Source organism: Schistocerca cancellata, chromosome 8 (assembly GCF_023864275.1).
Source record: "Schistocerca cancellata isolate TAMUIC-IGC-003103 chromosome 8, iqSchCanc2.1, whole genome shotgun sequence".
NCBI classification, from domain to species: Eukaryota; Metazoa; Arthropoda; class Insecta; order Orthoptera; family Acrididae; genus Schistocerca; species Schistocerca cancellata.
Genome location: NC_064633.1, coordinates 483391867 through 483417862, shown reverse-complemented (window position 1 = coordinate 483417862; position 25996 = coordinate 483391867). Strand labels below are relative to the sequence as shown.

General features: G+C 41.2%; 1 protein-coding gene across 2 annotated transcripts in view; it reads right to left on the bottom strand.

Moving 5' to 3' along the window:
• LOC126094927 (myelin expression factor 2) overlaps positions 1 to 25996 on the bottom strand; it is a 72972-nt gene that overhangs the window by 29199 nt on the left and 17777 nt on the right. For both annotated transcript variants that reach the window (XM_049909575.1, XM_049909574.1), the window contains exons 3-6: positions 16075 to 16229; positions 15203 to 15550; positions 1859 to 2012; positions 1001 to 1156 (exon numbers count right to left, since the gene is read on the bottom strand). In XM_049909575.1, the coding sequence (XP_049765532.1) occupies positions 1001 to 1156; positions 1859 to 2012; positions 15203 to 15550; positions 16075 to 16229 (813 nt within the window). The remainder of the gene's footprint in view (positions 1 to 1000; positions 1157 to 1858; positions 2013 to 15202; positions 15551 to 16074; positions 16230 to 25996) is intronic.

Sequence of the window (25996 nt, the reverse complement as noted above, 5' to 3'; positions counted from 1 at the left end):
GTAGAATAGCCTCCAAGATATACACCATGTAACAAATCTGCAACAGGACCTAGTATTAACAAAGGAATGCTTATGTTTGAAAGCTGGTACAATAGTCACTTACATTCCAACCAACTTGCTTTTAACATGGTAGTTTCCAGTAGCAGCTTTTTAACTGTAGTTGCGTCAAATAACAGTAGAGGTTGGGTCTAGTTACCCTGTTTACGGCTCTACCAACTTGCATGGTAGCTGTTACTGAATGTTGTGTTGTGCTTTGAACTAACTGGAGAGACCAATCCCAGTCATCACAGAGCTCATTAAAACTCAACACCAGAAGGGATGGCAATCTCTATGATGTGTTAGTTCTGCTGTGGCGGAAATGCTTTGTGCAGACTGCTGCCCTGCTTGGACAAGGCACAGGCTCATTTCCCCACACCAGTCCTCCCTCTCTGGCAGTCTTAAGTCTAGTTCATTCACACTCATGACATAACTATTTACTGTGTCCACACCAAAACGAAAACAAAACCTGTCAACATATTGAGTACTTCAAAGTTCTTCCCCTAACATCCAAACAGTTATTTTAATTTCTAATTCTATGAATAGGTGCCTTGTCGGTTCAACCTGTTGTATTGTCAAGTACGGGTTGCATGGCTATGAATGCTCCGAAAAACATTAATATTCTGCAAATTCTGTAATTATTGAACTGAGTGGAAAAAGAGACAGTGTCAAAAAACACTAATCAGACAAGCACTTTGTTGACTGATGGGGTAAAATGTTTATGCATTTCTCAACAGAAATGATCATTTGTTGAAACCGACACCACACATTCATATAATTATATTTGATTATTTATAAACAAAAATGTGGGTCCAACTTTTGTCCAAAATAGATTCTACACTTTTAAGTCCCTAACTGACAAATGGAAAGGCATACCTTGTACTTCCATGTATATTAGTAACATGAATTACACACTGTCACTTCAATCTGTAACACATTAAAAAAAATAATCAATTTTCCATACTTGCAACATCCTGAAGCGGAGCTCCACCAGCACCAAGCCCCATTCCTAGGCCTCTCAAACCTTCAGGAAGTTTCAATGGTCCTTCTTGTTTGTGTTCTATGCGATCCATCCTTACAGTGATTTTCCTGTCGTACAACATCTGATTATGCAACATAGCTGGAGAAATCATTAAGGAAATTATACAACTATTATGAGAAATACACCATGAATTAAAGACAAACTAAACCGAGATTTAGAAACAGCAGATTGGCAATGACTTCAAGCTATCTAAGCCCTTCCAAAATCTTCACTGAATGGTGCACTATTCTACGTGTTTTAGAGATACTAATTTTTTCAGTATTTTAATTTTGCCACATGCATCTGTGCTGGCTCATTCTTTGACAAATAATTGAAAGTACTCTGCTGGTATGTGCATGCCATTTAAAGAAATTTCATTAACTGTCCACTGTACATAATGTTGTAAATGTGTCACATCTAAACATAAGAGATGAAATATTCAATCCTGTTATATTATTCTCTCTTTCAAAGCTGAGTAGGTCACTATTAATTTAATGATGCTTGCACAAGAGAGAAACGTCTTAATTCCTTAATGTTCACCTGTTACATATTTTGCACTTACATTTTCTCTACATTTAAAACTCCAGAGAAAATATGAATTTAATTAAAGTGAATACATGGAATGTCTGGATGTGGCATCCTATTAGAATAATTCTAGCCAGTACAGTAACTGCCTCTAAAATTAGAGATTTGTCCTGCTTTCCTAACAGTTGCCAAATAAACATTTAGCGCACAAAAGACCAGATTGATGTCCAGATATACATGAACACACAAAGGCACAATAGAAATACGGAAGGATACAAATAGCTTGAACAGCTTCCACTGGATGTTCATATTCAACAACACCAAATCCCCTACTCTTGCCTTCTTTATCAGTACTAATTTCTGCACTGACCACTTTTCCGGCCAGTTTAAATACTTCTTTTAGCTTCTTTTCGTCTACTTTGTAGTCCAGCTGAAAAAGGAAAAAACACATTTAAATGCAAGGGAAAGACTCTAGCAGAAATAAAAATTAAATTCTTGTAACATTCAAAGTACAGGAATACACAAAAATAGTTCTAAACTGTTCACATACTATGCCAATATGGGCATATCTGAGACTTCTTAATGAAACGTAACTTTCATTCTTGATCATTTAAAATAAAGAGCAAAAAATGCTCTTGATTCTTTTCGATCAAATATCCATCAAATTTTGAGCGCACATCTGTGATATCCATATTTCTTGTAATACAAGGTTGGAACTTTAAAATTGGCAACTATTTATTTACAGCTCATACAAAATAAGATACTTGTTTCAAAGTTTTACTGACTCCAAAGTAGTCACCAGCATTGTGTATAACCTGTTGCAAGCAATGTGGAAGTCTTAGGATACTCTCAGCAGTGCCGGTTGTGTTGACAGTTCGAGCAGCGCAGTTATTGCCTACTGAATTTGTAGCAGTTCTGAAGCGAATGCCGTGAAGTGTTTCCTTCAGTTTAGAAATCGAGTTGAATTCATGAGGATGTAAGTCAGGGGAGTGCAGTAGATGGTATAGCACTTAGTAGCCCCATCAGTCAAACAAGTAACAGCTTCCACTGTACGTGCTTGAGCATTGTCCTGCAAAATGATGGTCCAGTCATGCAGGAAGTGGCATTACTTCTGTCTCTATTCTGTTCATTTTTGGAACACAACCTACGACCAGCTTAAAGACAGAAGCGATGACACTTTCTGCAGGATCTGATCATTTGCAGGACAATGCTCAATCATGTACAGTGGAACCTGTTACTTATTTGTTTGACTGATGGGTCTCTTAAGCGCTACACCACCTACTGCACTCCCCTGACTTAAGTCCTCTTGAGTTAAACTCTATTTCTAAACTGAAGGAAACACTTGACGGTATTCACTTCGGAACTGCTACAAATTCAGGAGGCAATAGACTGCCCTGCTCAAACTGTCAACACAACCAGCACTGCTAAGAGTATCCTACAATTTCCACATTGCTTGCAACAGGTTATACACAATGCTGGTGACTACTTTGAAGGTCAGTAAAACTTTGAAAGAAGTGTGTATTTTTTCCAAGCTGTAAATAATTAGTTGTCACTATTAAAGTTCCAACCCCTGTATTCAGGCCAAAAACATTTATGCCACTGTCTAAGTGGCTCCTGAAATATCAGAAGAAATAATAATGTTCTAACCACATTTTTGAAAACGGACAGAGGTTTTCTGCACTTGCAATTCATATGATCCTGCAATATCACATTAAAATGAGGTAATTTTGATCCCTTTATGTACCACAAACAGAACTGCTGCTCTAACCTTTGTCTTGTGATTTAAGGAAGTGCTGAAAAATTTCTAATGATCTTCTTAGTGGAATAACTGACTGACTTTATTACAACTAGATGCTGTCTTCTACATCCTAAAGGAAGTGCCAACACTTGGAACGTATACAAAAGCCACTGGCAAATTATGTTCAGATTCATAGCTAACTAAGTCACATAGGAAATAAAACGTTACTGGTCAAGCACAATTTAGTTAAGACATCCACTTACCTTTGGTTACCTGGTCAAAAATTTCAACAATTTAGTAATTACAGTAAGTGCATGAACTTCCCTCCACCTGCCATTGGTGAGTAGCCTTTGGAGGTTACAGATGGTAAGACATGAGAAAAATTGTTAGAGAAATACTTCAAAAAGAAAGAAGATATGCACTGAATGTGGTGAAAATTACAACAAAACCAACTGGCTCTGCTCTGTTGCACAACGAACATCCCTCTGAGGAGTTTGAAGACCGAGCGCATGTCTAATGATTTCTAAAGAACTTCTAAAGATCTAAAGAATCCGACAACTCTTCCAACTGCAACTTGCATCTGTTGTTGTGATCTTCAGTCCTGAGACTCATTTGATGCAGCTCTCCATGCTGCTCTATCCTGTGCAAGCTTCATCTCCCAGTACCTACTGCAGCCTACATACTTCTGAATCTGCTTAGTGTATTCATCTCTTGCTCTCCCTCTATGATTTTTACCCTCCACACTGCCCTCCAATACTAAATTGGTGATCCCTTGATGCCTCAGAACATGTCCTACCAAGCGATCCCTTCTTCCAGTCAAGTTGTGCCACAAACTACTCTTCTCCCAATCCTATTCAATACCACCTCTCATTAGTTATATGATCTACCCATCAAATCTTCAGCATTCTGCTGTGGCACCACATTTCGAAAGCTCCTATTCTCTTCTTGTCTAAACTATTTATTGTCCATGTTTCACTTCCATACATGGCTACACTCCATACAAATACTTTCAGAAATGACTTCCTGACACTTAAATCTATACTCTTATGTTAACAAATTTCTCTTCTTCAGAAACGCTTTCCTTGCCATTGCCAGTCTACATTTTATATCCTCTCTACTTCGACCACCGTCGATTATTTTGCTCCCCAAATAGCAAAACTCCTTTACATTTCCTAATCTAATTCCCTCAGCATCACCCGACTTAATTCAACTACATTCCATTATCCTCATTTTGCTTTTGGTTATGTTCATCTTTTATTCGCCCTTGAAGACTCTCCATTCCGTTCAACTGCTCTTCCAAGTCCTTTGTTGTCTCTGACAATTACAATGTCATCAGCGAACCTTCAAGTTTTTAGCTCTTCTCCGTGGATTTTAATACCTACTCCAAATTTTTCCTTTGTTTCCTTTACTGCTTGCTCAATATACAGATCGAATAACATCGGGGAAAGGCTACAACCCTGTCTCACTCCCTTCCCAACCACTGCTTCCCTTTTCATGCCCCTCGACACTTAACTGCTATCCGGTTTCTGTACAAATTGTAACTAGCCTTTCGCTCCCTGTATTTTACCCCTGCACCTTCAGAATTTGAACGAGAGAATTCCAGTAAACATTGTCAAAAGCTTCTCCAAGTCTACAAATGCTAGAAATGTAGGTTTGCCTTTCCTTAATCTAGCTTCTAAGATAAGTCTTAGCGTCCAGTATTGCCTCACGTGTTCCCATATTTCTATGGAATCCAAACTGATCTTCCCCAAGGAATGCTTATACCAGTTTTTCCCATTCATCTGTGAAAAATTTGCATTAGTATTTTGCAGCCGTGACTTATTAAACTCTTAGTTTGGTAATTTTCACATCTGTCAATGCCTGCTTTCTTTGGGATTGGAATTATTATGTTCTTCTTGAAGTCCGAGGGTATTTCAGCTGTCTCATACATCCTACTCACCAATTGATAGAGTTTTGTCAGGACTGGCTCTCCCAAGGCCATCAGTAGTTGTAATGGAATGTTGTCTACTCCCAGGGCCTTGTTTCGACTCAGGTTTTTCAGTGCTCTGTCAAACTCTTCACACAGTATTCTAACTCCCATTTTATCTTCATCTACATCCTCTTCCATTTCCATAATATTGTCCTCAAGTACACCACCCTTGTATAGACCCTCTGTATACTCCTTCCACCTTTCTGCTTTCCCTTCTTTGCTTAGAACTGGGTTTCCATCTGAGCTCTTGATATCCATGTAAGTGGTTCTCTTTTCTCCAAAGGTCTCTAATATTCCTGTGGGCAGTATCTATCTTACCCATAGTGAGAAGCCTCTGTCCTCTAGCCATCCCTGCTTAGCCATTTTGCACTTCCTGTCAATCTCATTTTTGAGATGCCTGTATTCCTTTTTGCCTGCTTCATTTACTGCATTTTTATATTTTCTCCTTTCGTCAATTAAGTTCAATATTTCTTCTTTTACCCAAGGTGTTCTTCTAGCCCTCTTCTTTTTACCTACTTGATCCTCTGCTGCCTTCACTACTTCATCCCTCAGAGCTACCCATTCTTCTACTGTACTTCTTTCCCCCATTTCTGTCAATTGTTCCCTTATGCTCTCCCTGAAACTCTGTACAACCTCTGGTTCTTTCAGTTTGTCCAGGTCCCATCTTCTTAAATTCCCACCTTTTTGCAGTTTCTTCTGTTTTAATCTACAGTTCATAACCAATAGATTGTGGTCAGAGTCCACATCTGCCCCTGGAAATGTCTTACAATTTAAAACCTGGTGCCTAAATCTCTGTCTTACGATTATATAATTTATCTGATACCTTCTAATATCTCCAGGATTCTTCCATGTATACAACCTTCTTTCATGATTCTTGAACCGAGTGCAAGTGATTAAGTTATGCTCTGTGCAAAACTATCAGGTGGGTTCCTCTCATTTCTTAGCCCCAATCCATATTCACCTACTATGTTACCTTCTCTCCCTTTTCCTACTCTCTAATTCCAGTCACCCATGACTTAAATTTTTGTCTCCCTTCACTACCTGAATAATTTCTTTTATCTCACCATACATTTAATCAATTTATTCATCATCTGCAGAGCTAGTTGGCATATGAACTTGTACTACTGTAGTAGGCGTGGACTTTGTGTCTATCTTGGCCACAATAATGCGTTCAGTATGCTGTTTGTAGTAGCTTACTCCTATTTTTTTTATTCATTATTAAACCTACTCCTGTACTGTAACCATATTGTATCAGTGTTAACTTCACCCTGTGATAATGATTGTATGCAGAGGACATCTACTTCCCAGTATCTGTCACTTGATAATATATGGCAGTTTCCTTTATGGTTCGTATATGCACTGAACAGTGTTGTCTGCTAGCTAAGGCGGACATCATTGGCAGCACTGACAAAACTACTACTACTACTACTACTACTACTACTACTACTACTACTACATATGAGGTGAGTCAATTTTGATCAACAGAGCTACCCTCCTTAACTGACATGCTATGCATTTAGTGTGTGTAGCATGTCTGTAGCCTTATATTAAGTGACTGAAGTGTGTCTAGTTCCTCCTTTTAAGTTTTTTTTTTTCTTTCCTTGTTTTAATTTAGAAAATACGGGTGTTACCAAAAGAGAGACACTTTCAATGGAAAGAAAGAAAAATTTTCATAAAAATTAAAGTTCATCATGGCATTAGCAGTGACTACAGGAATACCTGTGTATAAGCTGAACAAAATCACTGAAAACACATTATTTTGGCAAGTACAAGCACAACTGGGCCAAACTTCAAACAATGAAATATGCCAGTTAGTCGTAATATGCATAACTAGAAGGAATTATGAAGAACTGGTTTCAGACAGCGTTTGAACATTACAGTGAACAGTGTGATCTAACACAAAAATGCACTAAAAGCCACCAACGTGCTCGAGATCAAGCGCTTCAGCACGTCTAATGGGTGTACTGGTAGGTTTAAGAACCTGTACAATGTTATGTACAAAACTATGTGGCAAAGGAAACAGTGAGTGGCAGAATGGCAGATTATAAGAGCAAATGAAGCAATATAAACCAAAGAAACAATCAATTATTAATAAAATTTATAAAATTAATGATGCTGGTATCTCTTTTGGCATCCTGCCAAACAAAACTTTTGCCTTCAAAGGTGAAAACTGCCACAAAGGCAAAGTTCACTGCTGAAATGCTGATGCCCACAGAAAAATTAAACCATTTGTGACTGACAAATCAAAAAAACAACATTATTTTAAAGAGGTAAGAACACTGCCAACAGACTACAGCACCAGTGTGGTTGACATCAGAATTTTTCTAGAAGCAATTACATTGGCTTGATGGAAGAATTTGAACCCCCAACAGGAAATTTCTCATTAGTAGATAGTTGCCCTGCATATTAAAAAAAATTAAGTTTACATAAGTGCAATTGTAGTTTCTGCTGATAAAACTTCATGACCAACTTACAGCCGTTGGATTTGGGTTTACCCATGGCTTCGAAGACTACAGGAAATCAATTGTGCAGAAGGTTTGAAGGAGGCTGGCAAAAACAGACTTCTCCAAAGTGTGTACTTTAGAAATTATATTCCTGCTGCAGATGTCTATGACAACTCTTTCCACTGTGTTTACGAACTTAACCACACAGGAAATTCACTAAAAAATTAAAATAACGAACAATTTTGGATTTCTTTGTTAAAAGTAGTAACTACTGTACCCATTTATTCATAACACATTTATGTTAAAACCCGAAACTAAAGGTCAGTATAAAAACAATTTTTACTGTTTTACTAAAATGTTTGTTAAAAGGCTAAAATTTAATATGGTACCCTCCCCTGTAATCTTGACTGGGGATACAGACCAAATTGTACCGTACCTGCACGTCTCGGTTGATTTGAAAGTTGCAACTTGGTTGCTAGTTTACGAAGACAGTGAGAGTGTTATAAAGACAGCAGTGACTTATCTATCTGTGGTGTATTGCCATATTTAATGCACTTTAACAGTATTTCACACAGTTTTCTTAACAAAGTGTAGAACAGCTACATAAATCTAGGCTACTGTATACACCTGCTCAAGTCACTTTTGCAGGATGCAGTTTAGATTTTCAACACTAAACTCCAGTAACTTTTATTAGATAATAAACAAGGCCTTTGTTAGTATTTTTGATGCCCATTGACATTAAATGAAACTAATAAATTCTAAGGAGGGCACTGTATGTAATCTGTACAACTTACAAAATTTGTTTCCCATGTATTACACCATTATTTTCAAGTCATTTGGAAATGGTAAAAATGGTTTTTACTGCAATACAAAGTTTTCTTTGTATAATTTATGTATCTTTCAAAGTTTGATTTATCTACTAAATTGTATGTCCAGTGATATCTGTCAGAGATAAGATACAAATGTAAGGCTGTAGAGTGACATTTGTAGGTATGGACCAGCACTAGCTGAAATAACTTAGAAATTTTAGATTAAAACTTTTTATTCACTGGTCACGATTTGAGAGACTGGAATGTGATGAGAAGGCCAGGGGTGATCCAGTACAGTAGCACAACTGACAAACAGCACAGAACCTGTAACAATCTGTACGCATGTGTCAGTGCAAACATTTCTGAATGTAGACTTCTGGGCATTGTAAATACCTCAGGACTTAAAATTACAATCTAACACTGAATTTCAGACACGTACACTTTTCACTGTATGATAGTACAGCGAAAGACTTCATTTCAGTGTGTGGAACCATTCTGAACTTTAAATTCTGGCATGAGATGTTCCTATTTAAAACTCCAAACTTAATTCAACATTTTTATCACCAGACAGCATTTTTTTTAAAGTTCCACTGCATTTTTCTTTGCTCATTCCTACTTAGAATGTGTCGTGCAATTGGGGTTTACCTACCACAGCAAAGGTGAAAGTCAGATAACAGAGGAAAGGGTTTTGAAACTCATCAAAGCTAGAGAAAACAACCCACATACTACATCAACTGATGAATATATGATCAAATGATGTGGTTACGAACAACTATTCAGCAACAGCATGTACACATTTACAGTAAAATGTCTACTTCCAATCCACTGATTACACAAGACAGTGCCTGGGAACAACAAAATTGATCCTGTGAGGATGCAAATTAAACAACAGGACTGTTGTGTGATGAGACAAATAAGTGCATTATTATTGGCCAATGTATATGTTTGAATTTGGGTATGTCGGCAAAATATCATCATGCTGACTACGTCTGCCCTACTGTGAAGTATGGAGAGGGATTATAAAACTACAATCCGTTTATCATACGAATAAACCTGAGGTAAATAAAAAACAATGAATGGTCAAAAAAGCCATAGCACACATACACTGGAGCTACACTCTTTGAAGTAGGTCCTATTTATGTATTAGATATATTATTACTAAGTTACGATAGGGGGAGTAAAAACCGGAAATTTTTTTCATAAAAAGTATTTTAGTTTTTGAGTATACCCTACACCTACATGCATCACTTCAAGATCTCATAAAATCGGTTATTTTTTATATAGAAGGCAGTGCATTGCTGTATTGTTATAAAGGTTACATTACATGTTTGTATTGGTAGGAGGATGGGCACCAGGTTGAGGAAGTTGAAACAGAGCTCGAGAAACAAACTGATTGTAAAACCGTAGTAAGAGGCAGGCTGACAGGCGAAATGATTGATGGAACTACAGCACTATTATGGGACAGCCGTTAGAAATAATACTGAGGATTTGTTGAAAATGCAGCAGGCAGTATGGGCTACCTTCTTCCACCGACTGTCAACTGATGAGAAGCCAATACACCACCATTGCCCTCCCGGACCGATTCATGGTGCAATTATCGCAATGCCCAGTACTCATACAGTTCATACAGCCATAAAATTCCATCCCAGCAGCAGTCATGGTGTAAGCGTATTGTCATATCGCTGGCTTTGTTGGAGACTATCTTTGCAAGCAGCCGTGTCTGCAGAGTCGAGTGTGGGACACGGAACTGATATGTTGTGTAGGGTGTAGCTCTGTGTGATGATCTATGGAAATGGTTCAGAGGAAAAGTGCGTCAGGAAGTAATTGAAAATAAGCAGTGCTGTCAATAATGTATTTATGTATCCTCTCGTTGCGTGTCACACAGCATCGACCATCCGCGCAGTGTTCGGTCTCCCGTAATTAAAGAACGTGAATCAGTAAAAATTAGTTACCATAGAAGAGTGCAGTCAGGTGCCAGTGTCTTGTAGCGAGCGTGAGGACATGCATTCGGTCATCGCGTTCCGCATTGTCAACAATCAGCCGCGCCGCGATGGTTACGCACACACTTGTACAAGTGAAAGCTAAGAGACTAAAAAGTTAACTTTACAGTGTTATATCATTACTAGTGTCAAGGAGGACTATTACCAAGATAACTGAATGTGTGACGAGCGTAAAAACTTTCATTTGATCATTCGGCTTCAGCATCATCACAACAATCACCCGCGTCGTGTCAGTTACGCGTATGCTCGTCTTGAGAGATATTGTGCACAGATAATCATCAAGATTGTTAATTGGGATAAACATGTACAACTTGGAATGTAAACACTGCAATCTGTAACTTTCTTTTATCGTCTCAGAATATATTTGCTCATACCAGATGTCAGACAGTATTGTGTTTTAACGTCGAGTGGCTCCCCTAAACCCGTATTTCGATAGATAATTTCAGGCAAGCCAACAGCAGTGTGGAGCAGGACAATACGACCGCTGCGGGATTATCAGGTACATGGTGTGGACGGGGCGCACGGTCAACCAAAGCAGCAATCCGAAACGACAAACAGTTTAAAAGTAGCCACCCCACCCATTTGTACTCCCGGGCGTGTTACAATGGGTATCATAAAACCTATTTAGGGAGACCTGGCGTGTCCTGAATTACTAATGAAGTGTCTGCATGGTCAGACTCAAAATCCCAATGAGTCTTTCTATAATTTTATACGAACTCACTCACCAAATTTTTTTCTTTTTTTTGTTGGAATGAAAACACTGAAGTGGGGCATCAGTGATGCTTTTGATGATCGCAACACTGGTAGGGTGAAAGTGCTACAGCATATGGCAATTAATCCTGGAGTAAACTGCATCAGAGAACTTTAACGAATGGACAAGGTTTGCATTGATGAAGCAGATAGCATAGTTAGCCACTAACGAGTCCAGTAAGAAGAAAAAACTTGGATAAGATCAAGATGTACAGTGTGGTGTTGGGTGCTTCGAGTGACTAAAAAAAAAGTTACCGTATTTACTCGAATCTAAGCCGCACTCGAATCTAAGCCACACCTGAAAAATGAGACTCGAAATAAAGGAAAAAAAAATTTCCCCGAATCTAAGCCGCACATGAAACTTGAGACTCTAAATTCAAGGGGAGAGAAAAGTTTTAGGCCGCACCTCCAAATCGAAACAAAGTTGGTCCATTGTAATATGAGACACAATTTAGGTCAAACGAATGACGATACAGCTACAGTAGTTTGGTTCGAGTCGTAAGCTTAGCAGTTAAGCTTTACCACGTAGCCATTGCTATGCGTCAGGCACTCTGTCCGTATTTATACGGGTACCCTTCCTTTTTCACGTGCTTCGTCTGGTTTGAATCGATTGCTTATTTTGCTTTGATCTGATAAGTGCCGTTTTCTTTGTTATAGGTGTTTGCATCACTCTTAAGATGAAAATGCATTACTGCACTGTGTCATGCATTGTTTGTCGCATTATTAAAAAAAAAAAGAGAGAGAGAGAGAGAGAAAGAAGAGAGAGAGGGAGAGAGAGAGAGAGAGAGAGAGAGAGAGAGAGAGAGAGAGAGAGAGAGAGAGAGAAATCATCTCATTAGCGAAACAATGGCAAGAGACTGCTATTTGTTGTTACTTACACAGCTGCTTTCTTTGATAATGTTCAACAAGAATCAAATAATAGACTCCGTATGATAGAACATGTTCTGAACGAGAGTTAGGCGAAAAATTTTCTCTGTTTGAAAATCTTTGCGGCCGCTTCTTTATTACATCAAATTCTGCACAGAAATTAGAGTCATCTTAGATTTAAAAATCTAGTCACTTGCCGTGCTTCATTTCTGACTATCACTATTAGACATAAGAATAATACGAATATAAACACGACACGATACGTATATTCTTCCGCGTTTGCTGTTGTCTCACTCTAGTTTCGTAATTTTAGGCAGACAGGACTTAAATGAGATAACAGCAAACACGAAAGAATACATGGCAAAATGTTTATATTCATACTATTCTTATGGTGAAGAGAATACTGTATGTGATTCAAATTTCATCAGGTTCCTATTAGCAACCATCTCTTCTCACAGATAGGAAAAAATTCGGAACGTAGAGTTGGCCATATTGACAAACATCCCAAACAGTCTTGCCAGTCAGATTTTCGTAGTACACTGAAATTGTGCTACATTCGAAGATGAACAATACGGAATTTGTATTTACTTCGTTGGATAATGTATGAAAATGCAGTGGTCGAAACTCGCGGCGGAGAAAAAAGCTCGTCTTCCACTATTTTTTTTTTATTTATTTACTGACGCAGAGGTTTTGGCGCCAGTATTTATCTTTGTCCCTACAAAGCATGCCTGCGTAGCGCTACATATATTCGACGGCAGAAGTTAGTTGTGGCGGCACGTACCAACATTTTTCATAACTTCCGCTTGCTTTGCACTAGATTCTAAGCCGCAGGCGGTTTTTCGGATTACGAAAACCGGAAAAAAAGTGCGGCTTAGATTCGAGTAAATACGGTAAGCACATATTAAGTGAGTTGCAGTCTTTTGAAACTTCAGAAGCTGTTCCTGAAAATTTACGTTTTCTGTTTCATTTTTCCTTAAATCTCAGAAACCACTTCGACTATAGTATTCAAATTTTAACATACATATCCTGAGTCTACTGAACTAAAAGAACATGTCTGTGCACAATTGAAATCATTTAGGATAATGTTCATAAAAGTACACAAAATTTTAACCATGTAATTAAAAAATGCAATTATTGTACTTCAGCAGACTCAGAACAAACAGTTTTATGTCCTGTAAAAGTTTCATTTCAATGGCTACAGTGGTTCCTGAAATACAGGGAAACCAAATCACAAATTTAACATTGTCGGGATAGGGCGTTCCAACTTCCCTTAAGTGAAACCAATATTCAAATGTGTTAACAGCCATCAATTTTCTCTTAATCACACTTTAGCTACATAGTTTTTATTTTAAAAGTGCCGAGAAATAGGCTGTTCTTAATGTTTTTCATAAATTTACAGAGATAATCGGCTTTGAAGTTTTCCCAGCCACTGCATGAAACACAGTTGATACATAACCCCACACCATATGTGTAGTGCAGTTGGGAGCATAATGTAATGTTAACAAAGAAGAGTTAACAGTTCGTTGGTTCAATACTCTCCAGTATGATTTTTTTTGTTCGATTCGAAATATCTACATCTCTTAATCATAAAACTCATCACTTTTTATGAATTATGCACGACTTCTTGTTTCTAATTATGTATTGGACATGGAATTCCTGTTTTCACTTCAAATACACATTCTTAATTATCGATGTTTTACGAAAGACTGTTCATAATAGTTGTGTTGATTGAGAACACACAATTTAATTTTTTAAGGCAAAAATGGGAAACAAATCCTCGTTATTTGGACTATGTCCATCTTTTTTATTACAGAGGTAGGTAAGTACTGTATAAACATGAACTTCATCTTTCCCACAGCAACGAGCACATCATACAAATGCTGCATTTTAACATTTGCTATTGTACCATTGCAATATGAACCCACCACAACCGATCTGGAGCCAAGTTGTGGGATTTGACCAGAGAAGTTAAGCCGCCAGACCAACTGGAACTAAGGCAAATAGGTTTTTCACAAGTCACTGCTGAACGCTGGCAGGATATAGAACGACTCATCATAAAAGATGAGAAAACGCAGTGCCTGGTTGGCTTCATGGATTCTGTTGTTGATAGGCTCCTTATCAACGTAGCAGGTGACACTTCCAGAATAAAATGTATTTCTCAGAATCGCATAAGCAAGAACTGTAATCAATACCTTCAGTGGCTTCAGTGTTCAACAGTACAGTAAAATCCCTGTAGTACACTTTGGCATTACACACAGCTAACTCAGAAAAATTACCCTATGTTTAAGTTCGGAATTTTCATCACTCTAGTTTGTAATTAGAATACTGTGTCAGGTGAGAACAAGTGCATTTTATGCTTTCTGTCTGGTCAGTAGTACTGGAATTTCTCCAAACATTATTTCATTCTCTTTAGAAATTAAATGACGTTCAAAGCCATATTGTTTTATTGCTTGTCCCTTTACATCTGAACTGCAACTGCTCACGTAATTTGAGTTAGTTGGACTGCTGGCTGGCCAGTGCTGTCCAAATTTAATGCGCCAGTAAAGCTGTTGTCCCACATTATCGCAGTCTATGTGCATGTAACGCGACATAAAACTTATATTTATGATCATACTTCACTGTACTGGTCACAGCTTGGATTCCACTCCACATTAAACGAAACCCAATGAGATTCAAGCAAACGCAGAAGATTACATGGCGTAATGTTTACATCAGGTTTACTCTATGATGAGCAGAGCACAGAGATTGAGGATGTACCAGGGTCTCTGCACACTATCCATTATACCACCTTTACAGTATCCTTATCTGAGTAAATGGAGGTATTTCAAATTTGTCCTGGACAAAGAGCAGCAGGTTTTGCAGATTGAAAGCAAACTGATTCTTTGTTAGTGTCACATGGAGTAAGTATGTGGTATTAGTCCTGACTGGAACAAATCAGTTTCAAAGTGTGAAATTTCTAATAAGTAATTTTAATCACACAAAATTTAATTAAATGCAACAAAATCCATTATTTTAATGCCACAAAATTATTTGCGCTACTTACATTGGCAACAAAAACTCTCGTGTTCAAAGGGCCAGTTATCCAGAGAGACTCCAGAAATTCCGGACTAAGTCCATATGTATTTCCCCACTTGCTACTTGCAGCAGCAGCTGCAGCAGCATTTGCAGCCTGCTGAGACCCCAATGCTGGAAATGCTGTCTGCAATGGTAGTGGTGGAGCAGGATGATCCCACTTGGCACGGACATCATCTCTCCCTCGAGCTAAATTACCTGCTCCCTGGCCCATGCCTGCAGTGCCACCACCACCTACTCCACCAGCAGCACCGCCACCACCACCGCCACCACCACCTTTAATTGGACGACCATATTTGTCTCTGTCAACACCAAAGTCCTGAAACATTAAGGAAAGTTATACGTGAGTCCTGCTTTTAATGTGTGTCTCCAATGTTTTCTTTTGTGTAATGATCAAAGCAGTATTTGATATAACCAACTGTGTTCATGTGACGAGATTAGAACACAGAATAATGTGAAAAAACTTAACCCTAACTGTAATATCACAAAACATAGCCCTGTTTGAAGTATAGAATGTTAAGTGGCAATGAAGTGAACAGAGAGAGAGAGAGAGAGAGAGAGAGAGAGAGAGAGAGAGAGAGAGAGAGAGAGAGAGATATGAATTGGTCCAAAATGAAACGTGAAATAATGACAAAATGGAGAATGCACTACAGCCACTACTGCCAATGTACATCAATGAAACATTCACACACTTGACACATTTTTAACACATTCTATCCCAGAAAATTTAAGCACAGAAGCAAATGTGGTTCAGCTATGTCCATTAACTTCCTAAAGAAAAAGTGTGATTTAAATCTAAAATATGTTTTTTGCAACCACTTTAAACAGTATAGAATGAGATACCTCTTTAACAACCAGCTTTCTGCCTTTAAGATCAAACCGGTGCATTTTTTCCACAGCTTTTTTCACAGACTCTGGCGATTCAAATTCTACTATTCCACAGCCCCGCGGTTTGTCATTTTCATCCATGAAGAGTTCAACGTATGAAACTTCTCCAACTGAAATAGATACAAATACTCATTAACTTACATTTGGATAGCACCTTTTTCTCTAGTAATTAATATAATTCCATATAATTTCTAGAAATCATGACATGTAATACATCATGATCCACTCCTGTTTACAGAGCATTCAAGCAGCTCAGTGTTACAAAAAATAGCTGCACAGTGGCAAATACCTTACTAACTTCAGTATCAAAAATCACTTCTTGGTTTTTCAGAACTGTTACTTTGAACACACACACACACACACACACACACACACACACACACACACACACACACACACACACACACACACACACACTTGCACTTAGATGGCTGAACACAGACATGACTGACCACTAGACATATTAGAAGTGCAGTATCTAACTTTTGCTCGTATTTCGTAAGTAAGTTTTTCAAGAGACCTAGTGGGGTTTTCCATCACTTCCCAGTGGTATGCCATAACTGAACACTTGAGTCAATGAGAGTATACAGGGAAACAAATACCGTTATTTACTCGAATCTAAGCCGCACTCGAATCTAAGCCGCACCTAGAAAATGAGACTCGAAATCAAGGAAAAAAATTTTTCCCGATTCTATGCCACACCTGAAATTTGAGACTCTAAATTCAAGGAGAGAGAAAAGTTTTAGGCCGCACCTCCAAATCGAAACAAAGTTGGTCCATTGTAATATGAGACACAATTTAGGTCGAATGAATGACGATACAGCTACAGTAGTTTAGTTCGAGTCTTAAGCTTCGCAGTTAAGCTTTACCAGGTAGCCATTGCTATGCGTCAGGCGCTCCATCCTTATTTATATGGGTACCTTTACTTTTTCACGTACTTCGTCTGGTTTGAATTGATTGTTTATTTTTCTTTGATATGATAAGCGCCGTTCTCTTAGTTATAGGTTTTTACGTCACTCTAAGCTGAAAATGCATTACTATACTGTGTCATGCAATGTTTGTCGTATTCTGATACTGAGTGTTTACGGCCTGTCGCCGCTCTTGCCATGGCTTGCTTTTGTGCATGCTACCGTCTCTTACAATTTCTTTTTTTAAAAAAAAGAAGTCTCATTAGCGAAATAATGGCAAGAAACTGCTATTTGTTGTTTCTTACACTGCTGCTTACTTTGATAATGATCAACAAGAACTAAATAATATACTGCATATGATAGAAGTTCTGAACAAGAGTTTAGTGAAAATTTTTCTCAGTTTGAAAATCCTTGCAGACACCTCTTTAGTACATAACATTCTGCACAGAAATTAGAATCATCTTAGATTTAAAAATCTAGTCAATTGCCGTGCTTCATTTTGACTGTATCACTATTAGTCATAAGAATAATACGAATATAAACATGACATGATATGTATATTCTTCCGCGTTTGCTGTTGTCTCACTTAGTTTCGTAGTTTATTAGGCAGACAGGATTGAAATGAGATAGCAGCAAAGACAAAAGAATACACGGCAAAATGTTTATATTCGTATTTTTCCTATGGTGAAGAGAATACTTCATGTGATTCACAGTTCATAACCTATTAGCAACTATCTCTTCTCGCAGGTAGGAAAAAATTCAGAACGTAGAGTTGGCCATATTGACAAACATCCCAAACAGTCTTGCCAGTCGGATTTTCGTAGTACATTGAAATGCTGCTACATTCGAAGATGAACATTACGGAATCTGCATTTACTTCGTTGGATAATGTATGAAAACGCAGTGGTCAAAACTCGGGGCGGTGAAAAAAAAGCTCGTCTTCCACCTATTTTTAAAATTTGTTTACTGACGCAGAGGTTTTGGCGTCGGTATTTATCTTTGTGCCTGTAAAGCATGTCTGTGCAGCGCTACATATATTCGACGGCAAATGTTAGTTGTGGCGCCACCTACCAACATTTTTTCAGAACTTCCGCTTACTTTGCACTATTTTAAGCCGCAGGCGGTTTTTTGGATTACAAAAAACCGGAAAAAAGTGTGGCTTGGATTCGAGTAAATATGGTATCCAAATACATCTAGTACAATGCCTTATCACAAGCTGTCTGTACCTCATTAGATCTTACAAGTTTCCAAATGTCAGAGGAGTTTTCTATCGCTTCTTTAATGTCACAAAGATCCAGAGGAAAATTAATTTCCTAATCAGTTTCTCCCCAAAACTGGTTCCGTCTGACAGTCAAACTTATTTGACTTAACTTATGACTTGAGAACGTAAATGTCCCTGGTTACCATATCATGATTACCCTTTACTGAACAACAATGCTGTATACTTGAGTGAATGTCTTCAGTTAATCTTTGTATGACAAAACAACAGTAAAATACCCTCGCTGTACCTAATTTAGATACAAACAACAAAATTGATACCATTCAATCTTTACAAAAACCTTTTGAAGCAGACCATCACCTCTCCTGTAAAACCATTAACATCCACTGAATAAAAGAAATTGCCATAACAACCAATACAAGAGAGCACTGAAGTGTTTAAAAAACTAAAGACTCTCCTTAACAACCGATCTTCTCAATATTCACACTATGAAACTGTTTCATACTCCAAATTTTATAAACTGTATCATGTACTGATCTTTGTTTAGCAACTACTAAGGTCATTAGCACCCATCACAAACATTAGTGCACTAACGCCGTAGAAAAACGTAAGGGGGCAACATCAGAAAGTACTTACAAGGACGCAGAGAAACAAAATAAAAGAGTTAGATCTCTTTGGACAAGTCCGTCAGTGTAATAAAACGAAGGACACGAGCAGCTGCTCGAGCGTCATCAGCTAAAAGTTCCTGTAAGGTAGACGGCAGATCTAGACGAGAGTGAATAAAACAGGGACAGGACAATAAAACATGGTGCACCGTGACAATAAAACATGGTGCACCGTCAATCGATGACCACAGGGGCACTGCGGGGCAGGGTCACCAGACAACAGGTAGCAGTGGCTAAATCGGCAATGCACAATACGCAACCTGGCCAAAATGACCTACTCTCGCCGGGATGGGTGTGGGAAGGTCGTCCAAGCCGTCAGGATCAGTTTGATGGCCCTAAGCTTATTTTCAAGGAGAGGACTAAGCCTCATGCCACAATGATGAAACGTGCCAACAAACCTGAACCTGAGCCTGGAGCCAAGGTGGCGTCTGGCTCTCACCCACTCAAAAAGTCGTAGGGAGGGTAAAATCAAGTTGCTGAAGCAGGCGATGATAGCGGCAGTTGATGGGACACAAAAGGAAGCTGCCCGGGGCAAGAGGACAGCAGCCTTGGCTGCAGCATCAGCAGCTTCGTTCCCAGGCACACGAATGTGGCCAGGAATCCACAAAAAAGAGGACACGAGCGCTGGTATCAGCTAGCGACTGAAGGGACCGTTTAATTCGTTGCATGAGAGGGTGGTCCAAATATGGATCAAGCAGACTCTGAATGGCACTCAAAGAATCCGAGCAGATGGCATAGAGAGAATGACTGTGGTGGCGGATATACTGAACAGCCTGATAGAGAACAAAAAGCTCAGCTGTAAAGCTTGAACACGGGTCAAGGAGCCGATACTGAAAGGTATCATCTCCAACGACACAGGCACATCCGGCGCCAGCAGTAGTCTTTGAGCCATCCGTGTAAATAAAGACGTTATTAGCGAGTCTCTAACGAAATTCGACAAACCCCGAGCGGTATATCGAATCCGCAGTCACGAGCCGAGTTCAAGGTGAACGCGAACCTGAGCCTGGAGCCAAGGTGGTGTCGGGCTCTCACCCACTCGAAAAGTCGTAGGGAGGGTAAAATCAAGTTGCTGAAGCAGGCGATGATAGCGAACTATAGGAGGTAACAGGGCAGAGACTTACAGCCCGTATTGGCTGTCAAGAGAGTCTTCAAAGAAAGAGAAATATGACGGGTGGTCGGGCATTGACATCAGTCGGCAGGCATACCGACAAACCAACATATCACGTCGGTAGTTTAGCGGTAATTCGGCAGCTTCGGCATACAGACTCAAAAGGGCTGGTGTAGAAAGCATCAGTCACCAGATGTAACCCCTGATGGTGGATTGAGTTTAGACGGCGTAAGATGGACGGAAGAGTAGACAAAGCTCCCATAATGAAGCTTTGATCAGAGAATGGACCGATCTGCTCCCCATGACGTTTCACTGAGAACACTGAGGACATTTAGGGAACGGGTACAACGAGCAGCCAAGTAAGACGTGGAGACCAGCAAAGTTTCCTGTCAAATGTAAGACCTAAAAATTTTGTTGTCTCCACGAATGGGAGAGCAACGGGACCGAGATGTAAAGATGGTGGAAGAAATGGTTTGTAACACCAGAAGTTCATATAGACCATTTTCTCGCCAGAAAAACGGAAACCGTTAACGACACTCCAGGAATATAGACGGTCTAGACAACGCTGAAGACTGCACTCCAAAAGACATGTTCTCTGAGCACTACAGTAGATCGTAAAGTCGTCCACGAAAAGGGAGCCTGAAACGTCAACAGGAAGGCAATCCATTATTGGATTGATAGCTATGGCATAAAGGGCCACACTCAAAACAGAGCCCTGGGCATCCCATTCTCCTGGCAAAAGGCATCTGACAAAACAGAACCCACACGTACCCTGAACATTCGCTCCATTAAAAATGCATTAACAAAAAGAGGGAGGCAGCTGCGAAGGCCCCAAGCATGCATAGTGCGGGGTGTCTTAAGCCTTCTCCAAATCAAAGACCACAGCCACCGTCTGGCCCTTACGCAAAAAGTTGTTCATAATGAAGGTCGACAATGTAACTAGGTGGTCAAACAGCAGAACGGCACCTACGAAAGCAACATTGGTAAGGAAGCATCGAGATTCAACGAGCCAAACCAATCTAAAATTTACCATGCACTCCATCACCTTGCAGACACAGCTGGTAAGGGAGATGGGGTGATAACTGGAAGGAAGGTGTTTGTCCTTTCCTGGTTTGGGTATGGGAACAACAATTGCTTCACGCCAGTGTGTGGGAACATGACCTTCAGCCCAGATGCGATTACAGGCACGAAGAAGAAAGCCTTTACCTGCACGAGAAAGGTTCTTCAGCATCTGAATATGGATACCATCGGGCCCCGGTGCAGATTGGGACCGGTTGAGTGCACTTTCGAGTTCCCGCACGGTGAAGGTGGCACGATTCAAAGACTGGAAAGAAGGTGGCCGTACCACTGCTTGTTTCTGGGGGAGCAAAGCAGGGTGGTAATGGGCAGAGCTCGAAACCTCTTCGAAAAAGCGGCTAGAGGCATTTGAGGCATCCTCAGGATCCGCAAGAACGTCATTCACTACAGTCTGGCCACAAGTTGGGGAGTGGACCTTGGTGTCAGATAACCGCCACAGGCCACCCCAGACAACTAGAGGAGGAGAAAAACTGTTGAATGAGCTGCTGAAATCCACCCAGCAAGCCTTTTTGCTTTCTTGATAACACGACGACATTGTGCACAGAGTCGTTTGTAACTGATACAGTTCGCCATTGTAGGGTGGCGGTGGAAGGTGTGTAAAGCACGTTGCCGAGCACAAATAGCGTCGCTGCATGCCATAGTCCACCAGGGGACTGGGACTTGACGAGAAGAAGATGAAGTACAAGTGATGGAATATTCAGCAGCAGTGAGAATAACGTCCGTGAGGTGTGTGACCTGACTATCGCAGCTGGAGAAGTCAGGTTCGTGGAAGGTCACCAGGAAGGTGAAAAGCCCCCAGTCGGCTTTGGATGTGTTCCAGCTAGTGGAACGTGGAGAAGGGGTGTGATGCAGGAGATGGATTACGCAGGGGAAATGGTTGCCCAAGTGTCAGACAGAGCACACCACTCAAACCGACATGCAAATGGGATAGTGGATAATGAGAGATCCAAGTGGGAATAGGTATGCATTGCATCCGAAAGGAAGGTAGGTGCACCGGTATTTAAGCAGACTAGATTGAAGTGGTTGAAAAGGTCTGCCAAGAGGGAGCGTTTCGGGCAGGATGCTGGAGAGCCCCAAAGGGGATGGTGGGCATTAAAGTCTCTAACCAACAAAAATGGTGTAGGAAGCTGAGCAATCAGTTGTATCATGTCTGCCCTAGTAAAGGCAGACGATTGAGTGTAAACAGTACGAATGGAAAATGTGAAAGTGGGGAGAGTAATTCGGACGGCAACTGCCAGCAGATCTGTGTGCAATATGATTGGATCGTAGTAGACATCATCCCGAACCAGCAATATGACCCCTCCATGAGCCGGAATACCTGCCACAGAGGGTAGGTCAGAATGCACAGAGGTATAGTGTGCCAGGTCAATACAATCGCATGGACGTAACTTCAATTCTTAGAGACCTACGACAAGCGGATAGTGCATTCGAAGGAGCAATTTTAGTTCCTCTCAGAGGAGCAATTTTAGTTACTCTCAGTTGGACTGAATGCCACGAATATTCCATTGAAGAAGTGCCATTATGAAAACGAGGAAAAAAAAGAAAAAAGAAACAAGAAATGGTCACCTCGATTGACGCTGAGGGCCTGGCTTCGAGGGAGCACTGCTGCTGCAATCTATAGGTGGTGAGTTACAGTCCATCAACTCAATAGTTGTGTCTGCCACCTTCCTGAGCTGTTCAGGAGGGGCAGCCTCCTCCGCCGGTGAAAGGCCAGATGCATCAGCTACCAGCGGTGTGGCCTAGCGAAACTGAAGATGGCCAGGGACGGCAACCGCTGGGCGGCACAGGAGAAGAAACGCACTTCGGTGGAGATGGAGAACTCTTTTTACTATGAGCCTTCTTTGAAGAATTACATTTGATCGAAAGAACAGTTGACAGCTGTGAAGTTCGGGTACGCAAGAAATCTTTGCGTATGTTCTTTTTTGAAGGTTCAAGCATCTGATTTAGAGGACCTCGTCTTAGCAGTAGTAGATGAGGATGATTGAGCCTTAGGGTAGGTGGGAGGAAGAGGAGACATTGATTGGGTGATCTTGGCACTGGCCGATCAGATGACCGAATCTGCTAAACGTTAGATCGCATGGCTGTGTAGCTACCTCCCTGGTAGGCCGAGGAGAGGCGAGAACGATACTGTATATCCCTGCCGGAAGCACAGTGGGCTTTCTGCTATTGAATAACTTGCGAGCAGCCGAGGTCGCCATCTTCTCTTTCACTCTTATTTCCTGTACATCTTTCTCATCTTTGTAGACAGGGCAGTCGCGAGAGGAGGCAGCACGGTCGCCCATGCAGTTGACGCAACGAGGGGACGGAGGTGGACAGTCGCCCTCATGAGCGTCCCTGCCACAGGTAACGCATTTAGCCACACTTTAACAAGACTGCCATCTATGGTTAAACCGCTGACATTGGTAACACCTTGTAGGGCGAGATACATACGGCCGAACAGGAATGTCTCATAACCCGCTTTAATTAATGAAGGCAATTGCACGTTGTCGAATGACAGGAATATGGTTCAGGTCGGTATGATGTCCTTGTCGACCCTTTTCATGACCCGATGGACAGCCGCAACTCCCTGATCAGAGAGAAAAGACAGGGTCTCCTAATCAGTTAGTCCATCGAGTGGCCTGGTATACACCTCGCCATGCGACGAATTCAAGGTGCAATGGGCCTCCACCCGTACAGGGAGTGTGTGTAAGAGTGGCTCTAAGTAATTTTTGGGCCTGGAACGGGCACTCGGTTGGTTGGTTGGTTGGTTGGTTGGTTTTGGGGTTTGATGGGGGCTAAACATCAAGGTCATCAGTCCCCCGTTCCAAACAGACATAATTGCAAAAGGCCTATACAGTAAAAGCGTAACCTCTGCATCCAGAGGGAGGGAACACCAAGGGGTACAGAGCTAAAACACCGCAATAACACAAAATAGAGTACACTTGAAAAGAAGGAGCAGAGCAAATACTTCACAAGAGTAAACAGACTACAGTAGTTGATGGATTAGGTAAAAGGTCAACCACTCAACTACAAACAAAGAACCTCGAGCTGGAAAGCTTTGATAAGAGGTACCAACACAACTTGTTACCACAGAAGACACTATTTTGGTATCCATGTCACAATTAAAAGTCGCTGGATTGGGTGTAGCCTGAGAAATCATGCGAGAGCGCCCACACCGGAACGGGTGATAAAACCCAGCTGTACGGATAAAACGTAGAACTGAGTCAGCTATAGAGGCATCATCACCAAGAATTAAAGGAAGTGCAGCTCGTAAATTAAAGGACTGCTGCAAGGGGGCTAAAAGGGGGCAGTCAATCAGAAGATGGACCACTGTCAGCCCTGCACGGGTTCTCACGATGAAGGAGATAGCTGTAGGTTAACCGCGTATGTCCAATTCAGAGACGGCAGAGAACTGAGTCCCTACGCATGCCCCTCAAGGATGAGTTCCATACGAACGTGGACGACTTGACCATGCGGAGCTTGTTCAAGACAGACCATTCAGAGCTCCAAACATCGCGGACCTTGCGATGTAGGGCTGACCGGAAGTCTCTTTCCACGAGACCAAGCTCCAGGGGCGGCGAAGTGGTGGCCTGCTTGGCCAACCAATCGACACATTCATTTCCTGGAATGTCTATGTGGCCTGGGGTCCACACAAGCGTCACTGAGTGACCACACTCGGCGAGAGCAAAAATAGCATCTTGAATACCGCGCACCAAAGGGTCCAGAGAAAAACACTGGTCGAGTGCTTGCTATCTACTCAGGGAGTCACTGCATATGACAAATGACTCCCCAGGGCAGGAGGAAAGGTGAGCGAGTGCACGATAAAGAACAACCAGCTCCGCAATGGAAACACTGCTCCCACAAGGCAGGGAATGCTGCTCAACGTAGTCGCCATGGATGAAAGCAAACCCAGTGCATCCATTGACCACAGAACCATCGATGTAGACTACACCTGCATTGTGAAACAAGGCAAGAAGAGCCAGGAATTGTTGACGAAGACCGGCAGGTGGAACGGAGGACTTGGAGCTGCAGGAAAAATGCAAGCAAAGTCGCAAGCGAGGGAGGGACCAAGGAGGGGGCACTTTGTTCCCAACAGCAAGGTACCGTAGCTCAACTGAGTACAAGGCTTCACTTGTCCTGCAATCGCATCTACACCCTTCTGAATGACGTTAAGGGTCGACTGTTGAAAAATCGTGACCGTCAGACTTTGTGACAACAAGAAACTTAAGTGGTGGTGGTAGAATTTTCTGAACAGGAATTTCAGCTGACTTTCTTTTCTGGGTAAAAGACAGGGAAGAAGAAGGAGAAGAAGATAAGGAGAAATCGAATTCAGATGAATCCCCATGATTGCCAGCGTCTCTGATGGCGTGCTCCATCCTTGTGCCCCCCCCCCCCCCCCCTTCAGAGGGCAGAGGGCACTCCCGCCTTAGGTGTTTGTCCACACCTCAGGTCATACCTCCCAAGAAACGAACGGAGGGACCAATCGGGACGTTCAGAAGGTAACAGCTCAGGCAATCACCCCTCCCTGGGCCTGGCGTTTACCAGGGGGTGCGTGCGTGCCTTACTTGTCGACCCAGGGCGAGGAAATACGAGTTACCCCGTCACCGGCTATGCATGCGAACACGTGGTTCGACCTTCAGACACGCACAGGGAGGAGAGAAGAGAGGAAAGAGAGAGGGATAGAGGAAAGTCTCAAACGCCGAAGCGGAGAATAGGACAAGGAAAAGAAGACAAGGAGAATAGGGCAATGAGCATGAGGCAGAGACAGAAGTAAGGGCGTGAAAGCAAGTAGAAGAGTGAACGTAGGGAAAGACCAATAGAGGAAGAAAGCATAAGACCTGGGAAAAAACAAAGGAAACAGGATCCTGGAGTGTTCAAAAGTCTGTCTCCGGACAAAGGCTCGATACATTACCCCAAGAAG